The sequence below is a fragment of the Lampetra fluviatilis genome, chromosome 8, assembly GCF_964198595.1.
Source record: "Lampetra fluviatilis chromosome 8, kcLamFluv1.1, whole genome shotgun sequence".
NCBI classification, from domain to species: Eukaryota; Metazoa; Chordata; class Hyperoartia; order Petromyzontiformes; family Petromyzontidae; genus Lampetra; species Lampetra fluviatilis.
In genome coordinates, this window is record NC_136282.1 from 1,005,981 (window position 1) to 1,028,880 (window position 22,900).

Sequence of the window (22,900 nt, forward strand, 5' to 3'; positions counted from 1 at the left end):
CAACAGCTTACACTTGGCTTTCCATTCTGCCATGGATTTTAGTGTCCATCAAAACCCCACCGTTGTGAACGTTATAATCCGCCCTGCATCCGTGTCAATGAGAAGAGAAATTGCACCGGTGTGCATTTGTTCAGAAAGCCTACATTCAACTCTTGTGAACCTAGAACTTTACTACATCGCTATGCCCACAGGCAAACCAGTTACAATGTATCAGCAGCAGTCGGGCCTGCTTAAAATCACTCATGGATGGCTGTGTGGCTGATGGTATGTGTAAGAAAATATTTAACATTTTTTACGCGGAGAGACAAATATGGGAAGGAGGTTCATTGTCTGCTCCATGCTTTGTTACTCAATCTCCACTGAGTGAGCGGTTAGAGTCACAGTGAGCGGTTAAGTCACAGTGAGCGGTCAGAGTCACTCATTGGTAACTGCTTTCTAAAACTAACACCAACAAATACATTCCCAATACTCAAAATGGCAGATGGCATGGCAGCTACTTGAATATGAAACACGCGCGGTATCGAAATCCACGGAGCTCTTGAAACACGCACCGCCCTATGTCGACTCAGTCAACCTGACGACCGTCACAGCCCACAGAGCTCTTGTGCATCGCGTGACGCGCTTGGCACCCCCGCGTCTACGTGTGTACTGCGTGTTGAACTTCTTTTGCACCGTACGTAGCCAACTGTGCTAATCGGAGGTGCGGGCGAAGGACAACAATCTAAGCACAAAATCTGCAGTGTATATGTAAACTAAATGCTCAATCGTTAAATTACATTTAAAAATATATAATATTCAGAATGTATGCGCGGCTTACACATTGGCATTTGCTGAACTTATTTAATGAAATCCGGGTGTCCCTCGAAAATAATCCTTCTAGATTTATTGGGCTGGATTTAACGATACGCACAGAGGTGTGCAACATTGCATGTGCGAAAGCTCTCCGCCTTGTCCGGATCACAAGCACAAAATAACTGACTATGCAACCATGTTGTTGTTTAGAACCACCACTTCAAAGAGTTGAGAAAATGTGGCCATCCCAACAGCAGGCAGTAGTGAACTACAGTTCAGGCATCATTGTTCACCGCTAGCATGTGCCTCTGGGAGCCTCATATATGGAGAGGACTTGTACCTTGACACCATGAGCACTCTCCTGAATGCAACAATAATACGACTTCAGGCATGGCCACACATTCAGTTCTTTTGAACTGGTGGTCCAGATGAGGTTGGGAACATTTAAAAGATGCAATGCTGCGCACCTTTGTGTATTGTTAGATATGTTTGTTGCAGGCTGCATGAATGTCTTCTGCTGTATTGCGTGTTCTCGTACTTTACACGTTTGAATTACTACACTCAATGGGCTCTGCTCAGAGGCAATCCATATACAGGGTGCTTCAAAAACATGTTAACATTTACATGGGACTATCGTTTTTAATGGAAAAAGAACGGACACTACACTGTAACACGATAACAACTGCATGTTAATTGCTTCAAAAAGTCAAAGAGTCTCCACTTGTTCGCATTCATCGTCAACGCGTGCCTGGAGTCTTCTCCAGGTGGTCTCCAGAGCCCGGAGGCACATTTCTTGTGGTATGGCTGCAAATTCTCGGAAGTGTTAACATATTTTTGAAGCGCCCTGTATATGCAGTATACAGTAAATCTAACTGCAAGTTGTGCTTCAATCAAGATCCTAATGTCTGTAAAAAAAACCCACATAAACCGATAACATGTATGTATGTTGAACTTCTGTCGTACCGTACGAAGACAAACGTGCTCAACATCATCCCAGCCTCAATCATCAGTCTTTGCTAATCGCATAGCGCGTGACACCAAAAGGCATTCAACCAAAAGTGGTGGACTAGTCGCCCTCTCTAAATATGTTGGGAGTCCAAGCGCAGTCACTCCAATCGTTCACGGGGTCACCGATACAAACTGTGTGCACGCGGTGGCCACCTTTCACAACATCGACCAAACCAAGGTAGACAGGAGGCTCAGGTCAGCCGAGGTCAATTTTCAAAAACCGCGCGGTCAACCGCAATGAAGTCCCACACAATATCGGTGTCAGATCTCGGCAACAAATCAATTCCCGCACACCCGAACCCAAAACCCGCTTCGGCCCTAACGGCACCGTCCCTTGGATGTTCAAAAGGTCCGCGCTGGGTCCCAGGCCTGCCCACGGAGGAGGAGGGAGGCGCGTGGCCTGCAGCGGTGCCGCTCTCACGGGGCCCTTGCCGCTGCCGCTGCGGCAGGCGATGATGGTGTCCGTGTCTGTCTGGTGCTGTCGGCTTGGCAGCAGCCTCGCAGCTCAGGCAATCACCTGCGAGCAGTTTTTGATTGCTGAAAGGGAGTCGCTTTGTTATTGGGGGAGAGTGCAGGGGGTGATTTGGCTTCGGCAGAAGTAATAACCCTCACGGATTTCCTCTCATTAGCATCAAGTGGCAGCCTGAGTAACTCGTTCTCAACATCATAACGACGGTAGTGTTAAGTCGCGTGGCTCTTCCACTCGGGCACACGGGAACATGATGTGTGTGTATGTATTTGAGCGGCAGGGCGGCAACACCAGTGGTAAAAATGTTTGCCTCACAGCAAGGAGGGCCCTGGGTTCGATTCCTGACATGGGCACCTTTTCCGTCTGTCCCCACCCTGTTTTGCATGGGTTTCCTCCCCATAGAGCGACAGCGAACCACGCAATGTAACAGGCAATGGAAAAGCATTCCGATGCTGAAATGACTCAAGTTAGGGTCAGGGACACGCGCGCGGTGACATTTCCTCCTCCTGCAAACGTTCTCGAGACTCGGCCGAGACTTCCCCGGGTTAAAGCCAGCGACGTCGAGGCAACGTTGAGCCAAGGTGCCCACCATGAAGCGAGGAGTCTCTGTTTGCACAGAGCCGAAACAGACCAAAGGGGCCTATTTCAAATACGCGACACGACCACGACGTGAAATAAAGAAACAACCAACGCAGATGGGGGGGGGGGGGGGATGGAGTTGAACAGAGTAGATATCACTTTGATTTGAAGCTTTCGTGACTGCAGGAATCCATACTCTTTGGTTCTTTCGGTAAAGTCACGTAGGTAGAAAACAAAATGAATCACGACGTTTCGATAGCAACACAAGCCATCGATGGGCACGGTGTGTGTAGTGTGTACACGGTGTGTGGTGTGTACACTGTGTGTGTGTACACTGTGTGTAGTGTGTACACTGTGTGTGGTGTGTACACTGTGTGTGTACACTGTGTGTGGTATGTACACTGTGTGTAGTGTGTACACTGTGCGTGTGTACACTGTGTGTACACTGTGTGTGGTGTGTACACTGTGTGTGGTGTGTACACTGTGTGTGTGTACACTGTGTTTGTGTACACTGTGTGTAGTGTGTACACTGTGTGTGGTGTGTACACTGTGTGTAGTGTATACACTGTGTATGTGTACACTGTGTGTGTGTGTACACTGTGTGTGGTGTGTACACGGTAGGTGTGTGTACACTGTGTGTAGTGTATACACTGTGTGTGTACACTGTGTGTGTGTACACTGTGTGTGGTGTGTACACTGTGTGTGGTGTGTACACTGTGTGTGTGTACACTGTGTGTGGTGTGTACACGGTGTGTGTACACTGTGTGTAGTGTTTCCACTGTGTGTGTACACTGTGTGTGTGTACACTGTGTGTGGTGTGTACACTGTGTGTGGTGTGTACACGGTGTGTGTGTACACTGTGTGTAGTGTGTACACTGTGTGTGTGTACACTGTGTGTGGTGTGTACACTGTGTGTGGTGTGTACACTGTGTGTGTGTACACTGTATGTGGTGTGTACACTCTGTGTGTGTGTACACTCTGTGCGTGTGTACACTGTGTGTGTGTGTACACTGTGTGTGGTGTGTACATTGTGTGTGTGTACACTGTGTGTGGTGTGTACACTGTGTGTGTGTACACTGTGTGTGGTGTGTACACTGTTTATAGTGTGTACACTGTGTGTGGTGTGTACACTGTGTGTGTGTACACTGTGTGTGTACACTGTGTGTAGTGTGTATACTGTGTGTGGCGTGTACACTGTGTGTGGTGTGTACACTGTGTGTAGTGTGTACACTGTGTGTGTACACTTTGTGTGTGTACACTGTGTGTGGTGTGTACACTGTGTTTAGTGTGTACACTGTGTGTGGTGTGTACACTGTGTGTGGTGTGTACACTGTGTGTGATGTGTACACGGTGTGTGTGTACACTGTGTGTAGTGTGTACACTGTGTGTGGTGTGTACACTGTGTGTGGTGTGTACACTGTGTGTGTGTACACTGTATGTGGTGTGTACACTCTGTGTGTGTGTACACTCTGTGCGTGTGTACACTGTGTGTGTGTGTACACTGTGTGTGGTGTGTACATTGTGTGTGTGTACACTGTGTGTGGTGTGTACACTGTGTGTGTGTACACTGTGTGTGGTGTGTACACTGTTTATAGTGTGTACACTGTGTGTGGTGTGTACACTGTGTGTGTGTACACTGTGTGTGTACACTGTGTGTAGTGTGTATACTGTGTGTGGCGTGTACACTGTGTGTGGTGTGTACACTGTGTGTAGTGTGTACACTGTGTGTGTACACTTTGTGTGTGTACACTGTGTGTGGTGTGTACACTGTGTTTAGTGTGTACACTGTGTGTGGTGTGTACACTGTGTGTGGTGTGTACACTGTGTGTGATGTGTACACGGTGTGTGTGTACACTGTGTGTAGTGTGTACACTGTGTGTGGTGTGTACACTGTGTGTGGTGTGTACACTGTGTGTGTGTACACTGTATGTGGTGTGTACACTTTGTGTGGTGTGTACACTCTGTGTGTGTACACTCTGTGTGTGTGTACACTGTGTGTGTGTACACTGTATGTGGTGTGTACACTGTGTGTGTGTACACTGTGTGTGGTGTGTACACTGTGTGTGGTGTGTACACTGTGTGTGTGTACACTATGTGTGGTGTGTACACTGTGTGTGTGCACACTGTGTGTGGTGTGTACACCGTGTGTGTGTGTACACTGTGTGTGTGTGTACACTGTGTGTAGTGTGTGCACTGTGTGTGGTGTGTACACTGTGTGTGTGTACACTGTGTGTGGTGTGTACACTGTGCGTGTGTGTGTACACTGTGTGTGGTGTGTACACTGTGTGTGTGTGTACACTGTGTATGTGTACACTGTGTGTAGTGTGTACACTGTGTGTGGTGTGTACACTGTGTGTAGTGTGTACACGGTGTGTGGTGTGTACACGGTGTGTGTGTACACTGTGTGTGTGTACACTGTGTGTAGTGTGTACACGGTGTGTGGTGTGTACACGGTGTGTGTGTACACTGTGTGTGTGTACACTGTGTGTAGTGTATACACTGTGTATGTGTACACTGTGTGTGTGTACACTGTGTGTGGTGTGTACACGGTGTGTGTGTGTACACTGTGTGTAGTGTATACACTGTGTGTGTACACTGTGTGTGTGTACACTGTGTGTGGTGTGTACACTGTGTGTGGTGTGTACACGGTGTGTGTGTACACTGTGTGTAGTGTGTACACTGTGTGTGTGTACACTGTGTGTGGTGTGTACACGGTGTGTGTGTGTACACTGTGTGCAGTGTATACACTGTGTGTGTACACTGTGTGTGTGTACACTGTGTGTGGTGTGTACACTGTGTGTGGTGTGTACACGGTGTGTGTGTACACTGTGTGTAGTGTGTACACTGTGTGTGTGTACACTGTGTGTGGTGTGTACACTGTGTGTGGTGTGTACACTGTGTGTGTGTACACTGTATGTGGTGTGTACACTCTGTGTGTGTGTACACTCTGTGCGTGTGTACACTGTGTGTGTGTGTACACTGTGTGTGTGTGTGTACACTGTGTGTAGTGTGTAATCTGTGTGTGGCGTGTACACTGTGTGTGGTGTGTACACTGTGTGTAGTGTGTACACTGTGTTTGGTGTGTACACTGTGTGTGGTGTGTACACTGTGTGTAGTGTGTATACTGTGTGGTGTGTACACTGTGTGTACACTGTGTGTGTATACTGTGTGTGGTGTGTACACTGTGTGTAGTGTGTACACGGTGTGTGGTGTGTACACGGTGTGAACACGCTGTGAGTGGTTAGGTGTGAGTGGTGAGCTGTGAGGGGGGAGAGGATGAGAGGGAGAATGGGTGGAGAGGAGGGGGAGCCTGGCTCTAGCAGGGGGGGTGCCCTATCCTGACATAAGCAACACACAACGTTGATAGTCGTGTCAATTCTCATCATTCGTGGTGTAATTGGGTGGTTGTAAGCCTATATAATCGCAACAAAAAAGGAATCAACACTCTACTCAACAACACGAAGTATTGTGTTAGTTGTGCACCACCAAATACTTTGTTCAAATTATTATTCAATATTCCCAAGCTTTTTTTTTTTTATAAATTAGCACTTTAAGCAAAATATTGCTGCCATAATGCGCTATGAATTTCAGGTATGTTTCCTGAAAGAGAAAAAATATCTTTTAAAGTAAAAAATGAAAAGGATGTTTCAGTTACATTATTGATCAGTGTGGTGGTGGTTTTGTTGTATGGAGTCTGTGATGTGTGAGCCCGGTACAGATGGTACAGATGGTTTAGTAACGCCACACATATTTATATCCCACCCCTGGTCGAGGGAGCCAGGCTTCTCGGGAGGCCAATATTGTTCAAGTAAATCCCTTTACTGCTAAACTGGAGGGCTTGATGCGATTGTGGCAGGTTGGCTGTTCTCTGCCCTTTGGCTAGCGTTGCGCACACGGCCAGTTGAAGACATATTGCGGCTGACACACGCAGCTGTAGGAAGCCCTCGTGAAATTCCCAAGCCCAAAAACCCTTCGAGCTGAAAATGTGTCTGCCGTGAAGTGGACCGTTGGCTGCAGAGCCCAGGACGCAAGAGAAGTGAAAACAGGTGGAGTTGGCGCAAATGACAAAATCCAATGCGGCAACAATGGACAGAGAGCGAGGGATTGAGTCACCGGTTGCACAACCACCGGTGTCCTCCCTGCGTCAACCCCGCGGAGGCCGATTGACGCGGAGGTCCCACGGAGCGACGCCGCTTTGCCGGACCGCTTGACCATTTTTTTTTGGGGGGGGGGGCCCTTTGGGGGTAAAGAAAACGCGCCCCGGGTACGGAGCGCGTCGGCGGCAGGGCGTGTAGAGCGCGTGACCTACTTAGGCAGGTGATGCCCGCACGCGCGCACCCACCGTGGTGGTCGCCGCGCGTGAGCTCCTCCAGCTTCTTCTGCTTGAGCGAGTCCACCACGTCCGCCAGGCTGCCCTTGCGCCGCTCGGGGGTCCCCAGGGCGCCCCCGGCTCCGCTCTCCCGGCCGCCCTCCTCGCTCTTCGGTGGCGAGTCGCTCCCGCTCTGTGGCAGCCGCACAAACCGCCCGCGAACAAATCCACTCAGGCGCGCGTCGCGATAAATCCTTCAGCCGTACAGCAGCGCGTTCAATCCCAATTACCGGCCCCGCACCGGGGTCCCCTACCCACACCTCCCACTCCAGTTTACGTGCACAGTAGCGCCCCGTCGCAGGCAATTACCGCGGGCGAAAACATAACCTGCAAGTTAAAAAAAAAGTTTTTGTTGAACCAGGTGAGAGCTCAAGAGACGAGGATTAGAGGAGTCTCACGCGTACGAGCGGTCGACGAGTCGCCAAAAAAGACAAATCGATTTAATCAAAGTCAAAGTGATGACAATGAAGCAAAGAGAAATCAGAGCAGAAACAAACCAATAACAAGAAAAATCAGGGCAACATAAACACATTTAAGCAACTGCGCTACAGAAGAAATACAAAAATACGCACAAAAGTACGTAAACATGACAGTGGTTAAGTTAAGAGAAGGTAGTAAAAATGAAGTCAACCATTGAAATTGATTCAGGGTGATAATGTCACGAGTACAAGGATGCGTCAGGTCCACAGCTCCTGGGAAGATTCCGCACGAGGGAGAAGGGTACAGCTGCACGTCACCTTCGCTGCAAGCATCTCCATCCCCAGGTCAGAATCGGAATCAAAATCATAATATTTATACTACAGGAGGAATCCGATGAGCTACAAAGCTCTTTGTTCACAGCTGTGCAGTCTGGGCACGGGGTAAGAACGAGACAACAACGAGCAGTACAAAAACACGAATGTAGTGTAAAGTACAAGAAAGGTAAACAAATCACCCAAGCACATAAAGATACAACTAAACCATCCCCACCCTACCAGACAAAGCCCACTGAGGCATTCACTTATTTTTTGCACACGCAAACCCCCGACCTCCGCGTGGAGGTCGGGGGTTGTTCGGGGCTGTTGTGACTGTGGAGTTGCTTGTGCCTGCCAGCTCGCTGGAAACATCTCGCTGGGCTTTAAAATGCACGCGAAGGACTCCAGGTGCACATTCATCCGGCCGAGGCACGGGGCTCCGATAGCACTAAAAGAGAGGCTATTGTGATTTAACCGCCTCTCTACGGACCCTCCACACTCTCTCTCTCTCTCCTGTTGTTGTGTTCAAGCTGCAAATAAGTATATAGCTGCCAGGCATATTGGCTTATCTCATGAATAGCAATCGCTGTAAAGCACACATACGCGCGCACGCATATAATGAAGCTTTCTAAATAATGTGTGCGCTCACGGGTTTCAGCATCACCCTGTCAGCTGCTAAAATCACAACAATTAGGGAATGCTGCGTAACTGGACGAGAGGGAAACGCGACTCGAACAATGTGCGGACCGGTGGCACGGTACCTTGAACGCGCGCGCATTGTCAGAACACAATGCAGACCGTTCCTGCTGCTGCCGCCCGTAATGGCCTGGCCCAATGTGTACATTGGCTGCGGGGCTCTCATTGATTGGCAGCGCCTGCCCGGGGTGAGTGGGTGAGGAAGCGTGCGCAGCGCGATAACGCTCACCCGTATCCGTCACCGCACACGCAACCTGCCGCTGCACGCTCACCGTCACGATCGTCAGCCCTGATCTACCCACTGCTAGATGATTCCCCTGCTATTCCCCCCGCCCCCTCCGCACGCTGCTGTACATGCCCTGATCTCGCCACTTCGTGCCCCCAGCGGTCGTCCTCTCGAGGTGCATTCTCTCCTTTGCCTGCCATTCAGTCGTCGGCCTTATCCATCGGCCATCATTCCTCCCATCGACTGACACTGCACAAACTCAACGCGCTTTCCCTAACAGCCAATGACGTCTCTGAGCGCGCGCGTGTGAAGTTTTCTCCGTGTGTTCCGCTCCCTGCCTTTATCGGGGTAACTCCGCAGCCATCTGTCTCTCCTCGCTTCTTTGCAAAAACATTTTCTCCACCATTTCCCTGGCCAGTGTCCACGTTTATGATCCGTACGTCGCAGAAGCTGATGCGCCGTGGTTAGACAACGGCCTTCTTCACGACTCTTCGCGACCGGGTTCAGTTTCCGGAGGGCCTCATAAGCGGCTCTCGCTGGCCCTCCGTGTTCCACCGTTCTGATGACGGTCCGCTTCCAGGGACCGCCGCAACGCATTACGCTGCACAATTTGCCGGATATATTCTCCAAACTATGATCTTACTTTGTTGATTGTACAAGTTTCGTTTTTGCTCAAAGGAGTGAAAGTACGCAAGTGGCACGACTGCTACCGTGCAGCCGTGGCGAGGTGGCCCGTGGACTCCCAGGGCCACGGGAAAGGCGGCAGCAGCAGCAACAACCGAAGGCCTTCATTGAACAGTGGACAGAGAATGGTTGATGGAGTGTGGAGAGAAAGCTGGGAGGGGTGTGGGGAGAGTGCTGGAGAATAGCATGGTTGGAGGTCCAGACTGAGAAGGAATTGAGTGTTTAAGGAAGTACGAAAACAAGTAAAGCTATCGTTTCGCAACGTCGCTCATGTGAGTATTTGCCTGCATTGATCGTAGATACTCGGAGCAATGTGTATTGACTCGGGACGTGGAGCCACACACACAGCTATGCCCAGCCAGAGCCTTGTAACGGATACATAAACAGTGTACAAAACCCTCGCTGTGCATACACAAGGTACACTTGTGCACATTAAACATCTTCTTCAACTGTGGCAACGTGCAGGCGATCGCCAAACTGGCAGAGCGAATGAGAGTTGAGCCGCCGCGCGTGTGTCAATCGTCTGTTGTGTCTGGAGGCTCCCCGCAAGCGGCCGGTGTAACTCGCGGGCACGCGACCGCGGCTCCACCGAACGCCCGTTGGGTCCGCTCCAAAGAGCCCGCCGGCTTCACCCGAACTGGATTTGTGCGAGGAGGTTCGCAGACATCGGAAACGTATACAGGATAGGGGGGGGGGGGGTTCTCTTATTTTTCGTTGGGGTAGATCGCGTGAATGTAAATGTGAGTCGTTAAACCCGCCACCACCCGACATGGCCAATCAGCGAAGTCTGTCGCATAAACAAAACTTGCCAATTAGTTACTAGTCAGTTAGTTATTAGTCCAATTAGTTACTAGTCAGTTAGTTACTAGTCCAGCACTCGCCGGTTGTGTGTTGGAGAGTAAACCCGCAACCTTTACAATTCGAGTACCGTGCCGTTTCGCCGGTAATTACAACAACCATCATCATCAGGTGACAGCCAGAATTGTGGAGAAATCCACCTCCTGTGTCAGTTTTTAATAGAGGGGTAATTGTGATGTTATCACTATGAGGGGGGGGGGGGGTGAATGGAGTCATATCAATTACAATGGATATCTATGATTGGTTGTTTTAAAAGTCAGAAACTTCTCGACAAGGTTTAGTCAGCAGGCTCGTCGAGCGTGCGAGGAGGATGCCGTTAGCTGTCTCCAGGAGCCCCGCATGGCCGCCCAAACGCATGCACAGGGAGGATAAACTGATGGAGCTTGGGCCAGAGATGAGATGGGTCGCTAAAGTGAAACGGGGGGACTTAGAGCTGGGCGGACCCGCTAACGTCAACAGAGTCGGTGGCCATGAGCGTCAAATGCAATTTTCGGGTCGCCAAACTCGTAGTGCAGCGCACTTACCGCTGCACCACCAGCACCTCCGATCAGCACGGTTTGGTGACGTACGGTGCGAAAGAAGTCCAACAACATGCACGCATACAACAGCATTTGCCGGCTAGCAACAACGGGAAGTGGAAGAGCGACAATTACAACAACAGACGGAAAAAATACAGCAGGTTGACACATGAGCAGCATAGGTCAGGGATCAGGGCTGGGCCTGTCACGGCCCTCCTGCTATTGAACCCTGAGCTTGACTTACGGTCTCAATCTGCATGTAGCCCAGAACAAAAAAGAGCGCGATCTCTTTTTTTGCAGTGGTAGAGCGTTTTAGAGCGGGTGGCTTGCAATGCAAAGGTTGCGAGTTCAAATCCTGGTTTGGGGGGTTGACTCAACCTATCATCCCTCGAGAGTCAACAAAAATGAGCATCACTTTGTACCTATGAGAATTGAAAATAAGGTTAATAATGTACCACAACCCTTAGCCGCAGAGTATATCAGAACGAGGTTAATTAGCATGCATTCAAGAATTACCAGGCATGCTCCCAGGCTATTCTGGGCTCCAGTCCAGGACAATACGAGAGAGGCTCCCTCCTGCCGTCAAGGGGCTGCTTCACCCACCGCCATTTACACTCCATGGGCCCACAGATGACACCTGGCGCCCCTTACAGACGAGATGTTCTACCTCAAGGGATTTTGATGGTGACAATTTTTGTTTCTTCCAATAAATAAATCCAACAACCTCGGTAACTGGCCCCTGAAAGTCCAGGCCAAACGTCGCCTTGTTCGCACGGCCTTGGGACGGCCCGACAGAGGGCCACGGGGTCACTATGAGGCTGGGCCATCGCCGGCTCCCGTCGGGGTGGGCCCTGTGCCACCGCCGCACTCCCGGTGCGCGGGTGAGAGAGGCTGCTGTTCACCCCCTGCTGTCAACTTCCCGCGTCTCCGCCTTCCTGTGCCTGTCACTCACATCCCCGCCCCCCACAGAGAGACGAGTCAAAGTGATTTCCTGCCCATATAAGCAATTGAGAATACGCTCATCTCCTGATACAAGCCACTGAGCCAGCGGAGCAAATTCCAAATTCATATGCGCGGGCCAAGGAAAAACACCGCACAATCATTGTTGATTTTCCCATAAAGTGGTGCTATTTGTATCAACCCTTAAATGAGGTAGGGATGATGTGTCATCTCCCGAAGCAGGATTTGAACTCGCAACCTTCTGATTGTGAGTCGCTCTCTCTCTCCCACCGAGCCCCCTGGCCAGGCGCCCCCCACAGATGGGTCTCACGTGATATCGGTGCTGGCTCCGTGTGGTGGCGGTGGTGGTGCTGATCACAGATGGGTGTCTCGTGGTATTGGTACTGGCTCCGTGTGGTGGCGGTGGTGGTGGTGCTGATCACAGTTGGTAACGGAGTTCATTTATCGTTTGCATCACACGCTTGCTCCTTTTTTGTTGGCTGCACTGAACAACAATAATGTAGACGTATAGGGCGTCTTTAAACAACGTATCTCAAGAGTGCCACGCAAGTAAAGGAGGGAAATACGTGAGAAGCAACCCGGGAAAGAGAGGCTTTAAGAGACAGAGGACTAGAGAAAGAGAGAGAGAGAGAGGCGGCCGTGTTAAACAGCTGGTGGGGTGTTCATCCGGGACTCAAAAAGTCTCCATCGACTGCGAGTTCCTGACCTCCAAGGGGCAGGGAACTCCAGAGCCGGGATGCCGTGAGGATAAAAGTTCCGTGGACGCCCCAGGGCCGGAGCCTGAAGTGCGGTGACCGCTGAGTAGGGGGACACGATCGGTGGATCTCAGAGATGTCAGTGGAGGAGCGTGTGGCTGAGTCATCTTCGTGGAGTGCGTGGCTGAATTAACTTCCTAGAAGTGGAGCCATTCCATTTAAAACCTTTAACACGGGGTAGGAGGATCTAAAACTCAATTAAATTCCGAGTGGTTGATTTTTTCCCCCAAATATTTTCAGTGGCCACAGAGCGACACTGAGCCATGCAAATTCACGGCAGGTCACAGCCGTCGCCGGAGCTCACGACACGTTTTACATTTCCAAACAGCAAAAAGCGCGCGTTTGCGGCTGTCAACAATGACAGTTGATCAAAGTGCAAATATGGCCCTTTTTTTTGGAAAGTTTCAGAAAAATGCAAGCGAACCCGGCGAACCACTGTGCACCTTGCTGACGTGTTTCACCCAAAGGGCTTATTAATTATGCAGAAAATTGTCACACTCAACGGATACCGTTAATGAACAGCAACGTTTCATATTGAAATTACAGCATTGAAATTTTTATTTTTTCTTCCCCCTGCTTGTCTCTCTAATCAATTCCCGATTTGGGAACAGACTCCGGGGCCTGGGCTGACGAACTCCCTCCCTGCACGCAGCGCGAAGCCTCCGTCCCCGCAGCACGGACGCAGCGCTGTGTGGCGCCGCACACCCCACGCACCATTGAAGGCGCAGTGAACACGCGCGGTGAACACGCGCGCCAACCCCAATTAAAGCAAAAACACCGACACGTGGCGGTGTGATGCCGATGATGCACTCTCTAAAATGTAATCGTATTTAATTATCGAGGAGTCGGAATCAATGCAAAGTCACTAATTATTACTAATTGAAAAAAAAACACTGCGATGCCACTTTTGATGATTAATAAAAGACACTGAAATACTGTTTGACGCTGGTTTTGATTTGTATATAAGCATTATTAATTGTTCGTCCTGTTTGTAGAAAGGCGAGCGTGTGAGCGAGTGGGTGAGAGGGTGTGTGAGTGAGTTGGTGGGTAAGTGGGTGAGAGGGAGTGTGAGTGAGTTGGTGGGTAAGTGGGTGAGAGGGAGTGTGAGTGAGTTGGTGGGTGAGTGGGTGAGAGGGAGTGTGAGTGAGTTGGTGGGTGAGTGGGTGAGAGGGAGTGTGAGTGAGTTGGTGGGTAAGTGGGTGAGAGGGAGTGTGAGTGAGTTGGTGGGTGAGTGGGTGAGAGGGAGTGTGAGTGAGTTGGTGGGTGAGTGGGTGAGAGGGAGTGTGAGTGAGTTGGTGGGTAAGTGGGTGAGAGGGAGTGTGAGTGAGTTGGTGGGTGAGTGGGTGAGAGGGAGTGTGAGTGAGTTAGTGGATGAGTGGGTGAGTGAGAGGGAGTGTGAGTGAGTTTGTGGGTAAGTGGGTGAGTGGATGAGAGGGAGTGTGAGTGAGTTGGTGGGTGAGTGGGTGAGAGGGAGTGTGAGTAAGTTGGTGGGTGAGTGGGTGAGAGGGAGTGTGAGTGAGTTGGTGGGTGGGTGAGTGGGTGAGAGGGAGTGTGAGTGAGTTGGTGGGTGAGTGGGTGAGAGGGAGTGTGAGTGAGTTGGTGGGTGAGTGGGTGAGAGGGAGTGTGAGTGAGTTGGTGGGTGACTGGGTGAGTGAGAGGGAGTGTAAGTGAGTTGGTGGGTAAGTGGGTAAGTGGGTGAGAGGGAGTGTGAGTGAGTTGGTGGGTGAGTGGGTGAGAGGGAGTGTGAGTGAGTTGGTGGGTGAGTGGGTGAGAGGGAGTGTGAGTGAGTTGATGGGTAAGTGGGTGAGTGGGTGAGAGGGAGTGTAAGTGAGTTGGTGGGTAAGTGGGTGAGTGGGTGAGTGAGAGGGAGTGTGAGTGAGTGAGTTGGTGGGTGAGTGGGTGAGAGGGAGTGTGAGTGAGTTGGTGGGTGAGTAGGTGAGTGGGTGAGAGGGAGTGTGAGTGAGTTGGTGGGTGAGTGGGTGAGAGAGAGTGTGAGTGAGTTGGTGGGTGAGTGGGTGAGAGGGAGTGTGAGTGAGTTGGTGGGTGAGAGGGAGTGTGAGTGAGTTGGTGGGTGAGTGGGTGAGTGAGAGGGAGTGTGAGTGAGTTGGTGGGTGAGTGGGTGAGAGGGAGTGTGAGTGAGTTGGTGGGTGAGTGGGTGAGTGGGTGAGAGGGAGTGTGAGTGAGTTGGTGGGTGAGTGGGTGAGTGAGAGGGAGTGTGAGTGAGTTGGTGGGTGAGTGGGTGAGATGGAGTGTGAGTGAGTTGGTGGGTGAGTGGGTGAGAGGGAGTGTGAGTGAGTTGGTGGGTGAGTGGGTGAGAGGGAGTGTGAGTGAGTTGGTTGGTGAGTGGATGAGAGAGAGTGTGAGTTAGTTGGTGTGTGAGTGGGTGAGAGGGAGTGTGAGTGAGTTGGTGGGTGAGTGGGTGAGTGGGTGAGTGAGAGGGAATGTAAGTGAGTTGGTGGGTAAGTGGGTGAGTGGGTGAGAGGGAGTGTGAGTGAGTTGGAGGGTGAGTGGGTGAAAGGGAGTGTGAGTGAGTTGGTCGGTGAGTGGGTGAGAGGGAGTGTGAGTGAGTTAATGGGTGAGTGGGTGAGAGGGAGTGTGAGTGAGTTGGTGGGTGAATGGGTGAGAGGGAGTGTGAGTGAGTTGGTGGGTGAGTGGGTGAGTGGGTGAGAGGGAGTGTGAGTGAGTTGGTGGGTGAGTTGGTGGGTGAGTGAGTGAGAGGGAGTGTGAGTGAGTGAGTTGGTAGGTGAGTGGGTGAGAGGGAGTGTGAGTGAGTTGGTAGGTGAGTGGGTGAGTGGGTGAGAGGGAGTGTGAGTGAGTTGGTGGGTGAGTGGGTGGGTGACATGGAGTGTGAGTGAGTTGGTGGGTGAGTGAGAGGGAGTGTGAGTGAGTTGGTGGGTAAGTGGGTGAGTGGGTGAGAGGGAGTGTGAGTGCGTTGTTGGGTGAGTGGGTGGGAGGGATTTTGAGTGAGTTGGTGGGTGAGTGGGTGAGAGGGAGTGTGAGTGAGTTGGTGGGTGAGTGGGTGAGAGGGAGTGTGAGTGAGTTGGTGGGTGAGTGGGTGAGTGGGTGAGAGGGAGTGTGAGTGAGTTATAGGGTGAGTGGGTGAGAGGGAGTGTGAGTGAGTTGGTGGGTGAGTGGGTGAAAGGGAGTGTGAGTGAGTTAGTGGGTGAGTGGGTGAGAGGGAGTGTGAGTGAGTTGGTGGGTGAGTGGGTGAGTGGGTGAGTGAGAGGGAGTGTAAGTGAGTTGGTGGGTAAGTGGGTGAGTGGGTGAGAGGGAGTGTGAGTGAGTTGTTGGGTGAGTGGGTGAAAGGAAGTGTGAGTGAGTTGGTGGGTGAGTGGGTGAGAGGGAGTGTGAGTGAGTTAATGGGTGAGTGGGTGAGAGGGAGTGTGAGTGAGTTGGTGGGTGAATGGGTGAGAGGGAGTGTGAGTGAGTTGGTGGGTGAGTGGGTGAGAGGGAGTGTGAGTGAGTTGGTGGGTGAGTGGGTGAGTGGGTGAGTGAGAGGGAGTGTAAGTGAGTTGGTGGGTAAGTGGGTGAGTGGGTGAGAGAGAGTGTGAGTGAGTTGGTGGGTGAGTGGGTGAAAGGGAGTGTGAGTGAGTTGGTGGGTGAGTGGGTGAGAGGGAGTGTGAGTGAGTTAATGGGTGAGTGGGTGAGAGGGAGTGTGAGTGAGTTGGTGGGTGAATGGGTGAGAGGGAGTGTGAGTGAGTTGGTGGGTGAGTGGATGAGAAAGAGTGTGAGTTAGTTGGTGTGTGAGTGGGTGAGAGGGAGTGTGAGTGAGTTGGTGGGTGAGTGGGTGAGTGGGTGAGTGAGAGGGAGTGTAAGTGAGTTAGTGGGTAAGTGGGTGAGTGGGTGAGAGGGAGTGTGAGTGAGTTGGAGGGTGAGTGGGTGAAAGGGAGTGTGAGTGAGTTGGTCGGTGAGTGGGTGAGAGGGAGTGTGAGTGAGTTAATGGGTGAGTGGGTGAGAGGGAGTGTGAGTGAGTTGGTGGGTGAATGGGTGAGAGGGAGTGTGAGTGAGTTGGTGGGTGAGTGGGTGAGTGTGTGAGAGGGAGTGTGAGTGAGTTGGTGGGTGAGTTGGTGGGTGAGTGAGTGAGAGGGAGTGTGAGTGAGTTGGTAGGTGAGTGGGTGAGAGGGAGTGTGAGTGAGTTGGTAGGTGAGTGGGTGAGTGGGAGTGTGAGTGAGTTGGTGGGTGAGTGGGTGGGTGACATGGAGTGTGAGTGAGTTGGTGGGTAAGTGGGTGAGTGGGTGAGAGGGAGTGTGAGTGCGTTGTTGGGTGAGTGGTTGGGAGGGATTTTGAGTGAGTTGGTGGGTGAGTGGATGAGAGGGAGTGTGAGTGAGTTGGTGGGTGAGTGGGTGAGTGGGTGAGAGGGAGTGTGAGTGAGTTATAGGGTGAGTGGGTGAGAGGTAGTGTGAGTGAGTTAGTGGGTGAGTGGGTGAGAGGGAGTGTGAGTGAGTTGGTGGGTGAGTGGGTGAGTGGGTGAGTGAGAGGGAGTGTAAGTGAGTTGGTGGGTGAGTGGGTGAGTGGGTGAGAGGGAGTGTGAGTGAGTTGGTGGGTGAGTGGGTGAAAGGGAGTGTGAGTGAGTTGGTGGGTGAGTGGGTGAGAGGGAGTGTGAGTGAGTTAATGGGTGAGTGGGTGAGAGGGAGTGTGAGTGAGTTGGTGGGTGAATGGGTGAGAGGGAGTGTGAATGAGTTGGTGGGTGAGTGGGTGAGTGGGTGAGAGGGAGTGTGAGTGAGTTGGTGGGTGAGTTGGTGGGTGAGTGAGTGAGAGGGAGTGTGAGTGAGTTGGTAGGTGAGTGGGTGAGAGGGAGTGTGAGTGAGTTGGTAGGTGAGTGGGTGAGTGGGTGAGAGGGAGTGTGAGTGAGTTGGTGGGTGAGTGGGTGGGTGACATGGAGTGTGAGTGAGTTGGTGGGTGAGTGAGAGGGAGTGTGAGTGAGTTGGTGGGTAAGTGGGTGAGTGGGTGAGAGGGAGTGTGAGTGCGTTGTTGGGTGAGTGGGTGGGAGGGATTTTGAGTGAGTTGGTGGGTGAGTGGGTGAGATGGAGTGTGAGTGAGTTGGTGGGTGAGTGGGTGAGAGGGAGTGTGAGTGAGTTGGTGGGTGAGTGGGTGAGTGGGTGAGAGGGAGTGTGAGTGAGTTATAGGGTGATTGGGTGAGAGGGAGTGTGAGTGAGTTGGTGGGTGAGTGGGTGAGAGGGAGTGTGAGTGAGTTGGTAGGTGAGTGGGTGAGTGGGAGTGTGAGTGAGTTGGTGGGTGAGTGGGTGGGTGACATGGAGTGTGAGTGAGTTGGTGGGTGAGTGAGAGGGAGTGTGAGTGAGTTGGTGGGTAAGTGGGTGAGTGGGTGAGAGGGAGTGTGAGTGCGTTGTTGGGTGAGTGGTTGGGAGGGATTTTGAGTGAGTTGGTGGGTGAGTGGGTGAGAGGGAGTGTGAGTGAGTTGGTGGGTGAGTGGGTGAGTGGGTGAGAGGGAGTGTGAGTGAGTTATAGGGTGAGTGGGTGAGAGGGAGTGTGAGTGAGTTGGTGGGTGAGTGGGTGAGAGGTAGTGTGAGTGAGTTAGTGGGTGAGTGGGTGAGAGGGAGTGTGAGTGAGTTGGTGGGTGAGTGGGTGAGTGGGTGAGTGAGAGGGAGTGTAAGTGAGTTGGTGGGTGAGTGGGTGAGTGGGTGAGAGGGAGTGTGAGTGAGTTGGTGGGTGAGTGGGTGAAAGGGAGTGTGAGTGAGTTGGTGGGTGAGTGGGTGAGAGGGAGTGTGAGTGAGTTAATGGGTGAGTGGGTGAGAGGGAGTGTGAGTGAGTTGGTGGGTGAATGGGTGAGAGGGAGTGTGAATGAGTTGGTGGGTGAGTGGGTGAGTGGGTGAGAGGGAGTGTGAGTGAGTTGGTGGGTGAGTTGGTGGGTGAGTGAGTGAGAGGGAGTGTGAGTGAGTTGGTAGGTGAGTGGGTGAGAGGGAGTGTGAGTGAGTTGGTAGGTGAGTGGGTGAGTGGGTGAGAGGGAGTGTGAGTGAGTTGGTGGGTGAGTGGGTGGGTGACATGGAGTGTGAGTGAGTTGGTGGGTGAGTGAGAGGGAGTGTGAGTGAGTTGGTGGGTAAGTGGGTGAGTGGGTGAGAGGGAGTGTGAGTGCGTTGTTGGGTGAGTGGGTGGGAGGGATTTTGAGTGAGTTGGTGGGTGAGTGGGTGAGATGGAGTGTGAGTGAGTTGGTGGGTGAGTGGGTGAGAGGGAGTGTGAGTGAGTTGGTGGGTGAGTGGGTGAGTGGGTGAGAGGGAGTGTGAGTGAGTTATAGGGTGAGTGGGTGAGAGGGAGTGTGAGTGAGTTGGTGGGTGAGTGGGTGAGAGGGAGTGTGAGTGAGTTAGTGGGTGAGTGGGTGAGAGGGAGTGTGAGTGAGTTGGTGAGTGAGTGAGTGAGAGGGAGTGTGAGTGAGATGGTAGGTGAGTGGGTGAGAGGGAGTGTGAGTGAGTTATAGGGTGAGTGGGTGAGAGGGAGTGTGAGTGAGTTGGTGGGTGAGTGGGTGAGAGGAAGTGTGAGTGAGTTAGTGGGTGAGTGGGTGAGAGGGAGTGTGAGTGAGTTGGTGGGTGAGTGGGTGAGTGGGTGAGTGAGAGGGAGTGTAAGTGAGTTGGTGGGTGAGTGGGTGAGTGGGTGAGAGGGAGTGTGAGTGAGTTGGTGGGTGAGTGGGTGAAAGGGAGTGTGAGTGAGTTGGTGGGTGAGTGGGTGAGAGGGAGTGTGAGTGAGTTAATGGGTGAGTGGGTGAGAGGGAGTGTGAGTGAGTTGGTGGGTGAATGGGTGAGAGGGAGTGTGAGTGAGTTGGTGGGTGAGTGGGTGAGTGGGTGAGAGGGAGTGTGAGTGAGTTGGTGGGTGAGTTGGTGGGTGAGTGAGTGAGAGGGAGTGTGAGTGAGTTGGTAGGTGAGTGGGTGAGAGGGAGTGTGAGTGAGTTGGTAGGTGAGTGGGTGAGTGGGTGAGAGGGAGTGTGAGTGAGTTGGTGGGTGAGTGAGAGGGAGTGTGAGTGAGTTGGTGGGTAAGTGGGTGAGTGGGTGAGAGGGAGTGTGAGTGCGTTGTTGGGTGAGTGGGTGGGAGGGATTTTGAGTGAGTTGGTGGGTGAGTGGGTGAGAGGGAGTGTGAGTGAGTTGGTGGGTGAGTGGGTGAGAGGGAGTGTGAGTGAGTTGGTGGGTGAGTGGGTGAGTGGGTGAGAGGGAGTTTGAGTGAGTTATAGGGTGAGTGGGTGAGAGGGAGTGTGAGTGAGTTAGTGGGTGAGTGGGTGAGAGGGAGTGTGAGTGAGTTGGTGAGTGAGTGAGTGAGAGGGAGTGTGAGTGAGATGGTAGGTGAGTGGGTGAGAGGGAGTGTGATTGAGTTGGTGGGTGAGTGAGTCGGTGAGTGGGTGCTCAGTAAAGCATCATCGAGGTATTGGTGCTCATATGCTGCTCTTAGTCGGGGTGAAAATTCCACATTCCTATGGCGGGGGCTGGGTAAATCCATGCATGGGAAAAACGCCGTTAACTTACCCACAAAAGGGTGCCAATTGTATTGACCCCACGAAGAATGATGGGCTGAGTAATTCCCAGCCGGGATTAAAACTCTCAACCTCCCGATTGCGAGCCACTCGCTCTACCGCCGAGCCACCGGCTGGTACTAATTGCTTGGTGAATAACGTTGAACTCTGGCGATAATCTTTTCAAATGGGCCAGCGAGTGGTAATATTTTTTTGTGGATGTGGGTTTTTGTTTACGAAAAGAATAACCGCACCAAGAAGTGGACACATCTGCCCTCAATGACCGTTTATTGTACGGCAGACTTGGCAAAAGCGCACAAGAATCTCAAATTAATGCTTAAACATTTGGAATTAATTTGGGGTAATCTTGGATGTTTTAATTTATTATTATTTTGGACCCACGACACCAGAATGGCACCACGAGGAAGCTTCCCTCCACAGCGAGCATCGCCACGCACGGCATTCTTGGGGAGAGGTGCGATGCACAGAGCAAACACGGCGCAGCATTGAGCCGTGCAGGGGAGGCACGCTGCACCCTCGTCACTGTGCAGCACGGAGGTCTCAGATGGCTTCGTGCCCTCCTCAGTCTTCGCCCTTACAGACGCGAACTGAGCTACACTTCTCGCCACGCAGCAGCTGCACCAGTAGCAGCACTAGCAGCAGCAGTATCACGAGCAGCAGTATCACTAGTAGCAGCACTAGCAGCAGCACCAACAGCAGCAGCAGCACTAGCAGCAGCAGCACTAGCAGCAGTCTCAGCAACAGCAGTACCAGCAGCAGCACTAGCAACAGCACGAGCAGCAGTATCACTAACAGCAGTATCAGCAACAGCAGCAGCACTAGTAGCATCAGCAGCACTAGTAGCAGTATCAGCAACAGCAGTACCAGCAGCAGCACTAGCAGCAGCACTAGCAGCAGCACGAGCAGCAGCACTAGCACTAGCAGCACTAGTAGCAGCAGCACCAGCAGCAGTATCAGCACTAGCAGCAGCAATATCAGTATCAGCAGCACTAGCAGCAGTAGCAGCAGCAGCAGCAGCCGCGTCACTCGAGACGCGGCTGGGCGAGGGGCCACGCGTCCGTCGCCAGTCGCCCCCCGGCAGCGCCGTGCGGAGACGGCGGCTGGCGTCCACGCCGCAGCCCGTCGGGGAAGGCGCGCGCCGCGACTCAATCGGCGCCGTTTAGCGGACGACATCGCCACGTGCGTCGTCTCATCGACCCGGGTGGGGGGGGGGGGTGCGCCCCCCCACTCAACCCCCCCCCCCGCCGCGTCCCCACCTCGCAGCGGCGAGCATCACGAAACGGGGGGGGGGGGGGTGCGCACGCTGCCGATAATCGAGATCGTCAATGGCATCTCATCCCGGTCGCAACCTTCTTCCACTTCGAAGATAAAGCAAAGCAGCGTTGCTGTGTGATGGGGCTCGTTGACGCAGGGAAGCCTCGCTGAGTCTTAATACTCGTTGTCAGGAGCGTCCTGTCAAGTGTTTGCAGCAGGAGCCGATGTTGCTGCTGTGTGACGCCGAGGTGAGTGATTTGTAAAGTCATTTTTCAGCATTGGGATTTTTGGTCAACATCAATTACGTTCATAGTAAAATTGTTTTGTTGGTTAGATCTCGACACAGCCAACTAGTAAGGTTTGTCACGGTGTGTTGGATGATGCAATTACAACTTGCATCATCAGACAATGTTGGCAGGATTGTGCTGAAGTAGCAACGAATTGGCACGTTTTGTTTACGTGACAAACCTTAGTAATGGGCAGTGTCGAGTGGTGATGGGTTAACGACACATTTGTATTTACTCGATCTAACCCAAAACATCCTTTATTATTAATATCATTGGTCGCAAAGGCCTGCGTGCTAAATTGATCCGTTACATTTCATCGGGTTTTGTTTTGCTGTGGGAGAAAACCAGAGAACACCGAGGAAGCCCACCCAGAACAAGGGAGAGAACTCCACGCACATTGTTTGGTGATGCTGCGTTGGCAGTAGTGCAAAAGCACAAAAACCACTCGTCACGTTCGTATCAATAACATTGCAATAAAACATCGAAGTTTCGGGCAATGGTCCTTCCGCATATATATATATTTGATATTTATGTTCAGTGACTTGCTTAACTTTTCTCTATCTTACTCCAATATCCTTTATTATATTGTTTGGATATCTATGAAAAAGAGTGTCGCAGCTTCATCAGATTCCTCCTCCAGGATAAATGCTGATTCTGATTCTCACAGCACGACTCGGATGCCTTTCCACGCAGAAAGACACTCGAGTGGAGAATTTGAAGGCAGGCGGCGTCTTGCTGTGAGGCACACGCGCTACCGCGACACCATCAGAGCACCCCACGCTCACACACTGCAGCCCCAGCGTACGACTCATCACAGATCCCCCATATAGCCATGAACAGACTGTTGGAGCCAGTGTTGTTAGCAAGTAGCACCTGTGAAGGCCGACATGCCACTCGAGGTGGGTGGCCAACAACACGCCCGGCCGCCTTTATCTCCCGATTTGCGATTGTTTACACACCGCGCCAGCTACTCATTTGATGCCGAGTCAACCTAGGGGAGGCCCAGCACTGGTTCGGATAATCGTCACTGGTGTTGATGTTCGTGCGCGGGATTCGAACTTGGGTGGCCCGGGTTCGTAGCGCAGCGCGCTAACCACTGCACCACCGCTCCCCGCGTGTCGTGAACAAGTGTCACGCACGCTCGTGCAGCGCCCCGCTCACCGCTCCCTCTCCCACCGCGTCCCCTGCACCGACAGCGAGCAGAGCTCCGCGCCGAGCACTGCCTTAAAGTCGCCCTGGC

General features: G+C 52.2%; 1 protein-coding gene across 6 annotated transcripts in view; it reads right to left on the reverse strand.

Moving 5' to 3' along the window:
• The window catches only part of LOC144933765 (transcription factor Sox-5-like), a 298,948-nt gene that overhangs the window by 232,431 nt on the left and 43,617 nt on the right, over positions 1–22,900 (reverse strand). For 4 of the 6 annotated variants that reach the window (XM_078858847.1, XM_078858851.1, XM_078858850.1 and 1 more), the window contains exon 3: positions 7,158–7,350. In XM_078858847.1, coding sequence (XP_078714973.1) covers positions 7,158–7,350 — 193 coding nt within the window. The remainder of the gene's footprint in view (positions 1–7,157; positions 7,351–22,900) is intronic. The other 2 variants (XM_078858849.1, XM_078858848.1) reach the window with 1 other exon arrangement.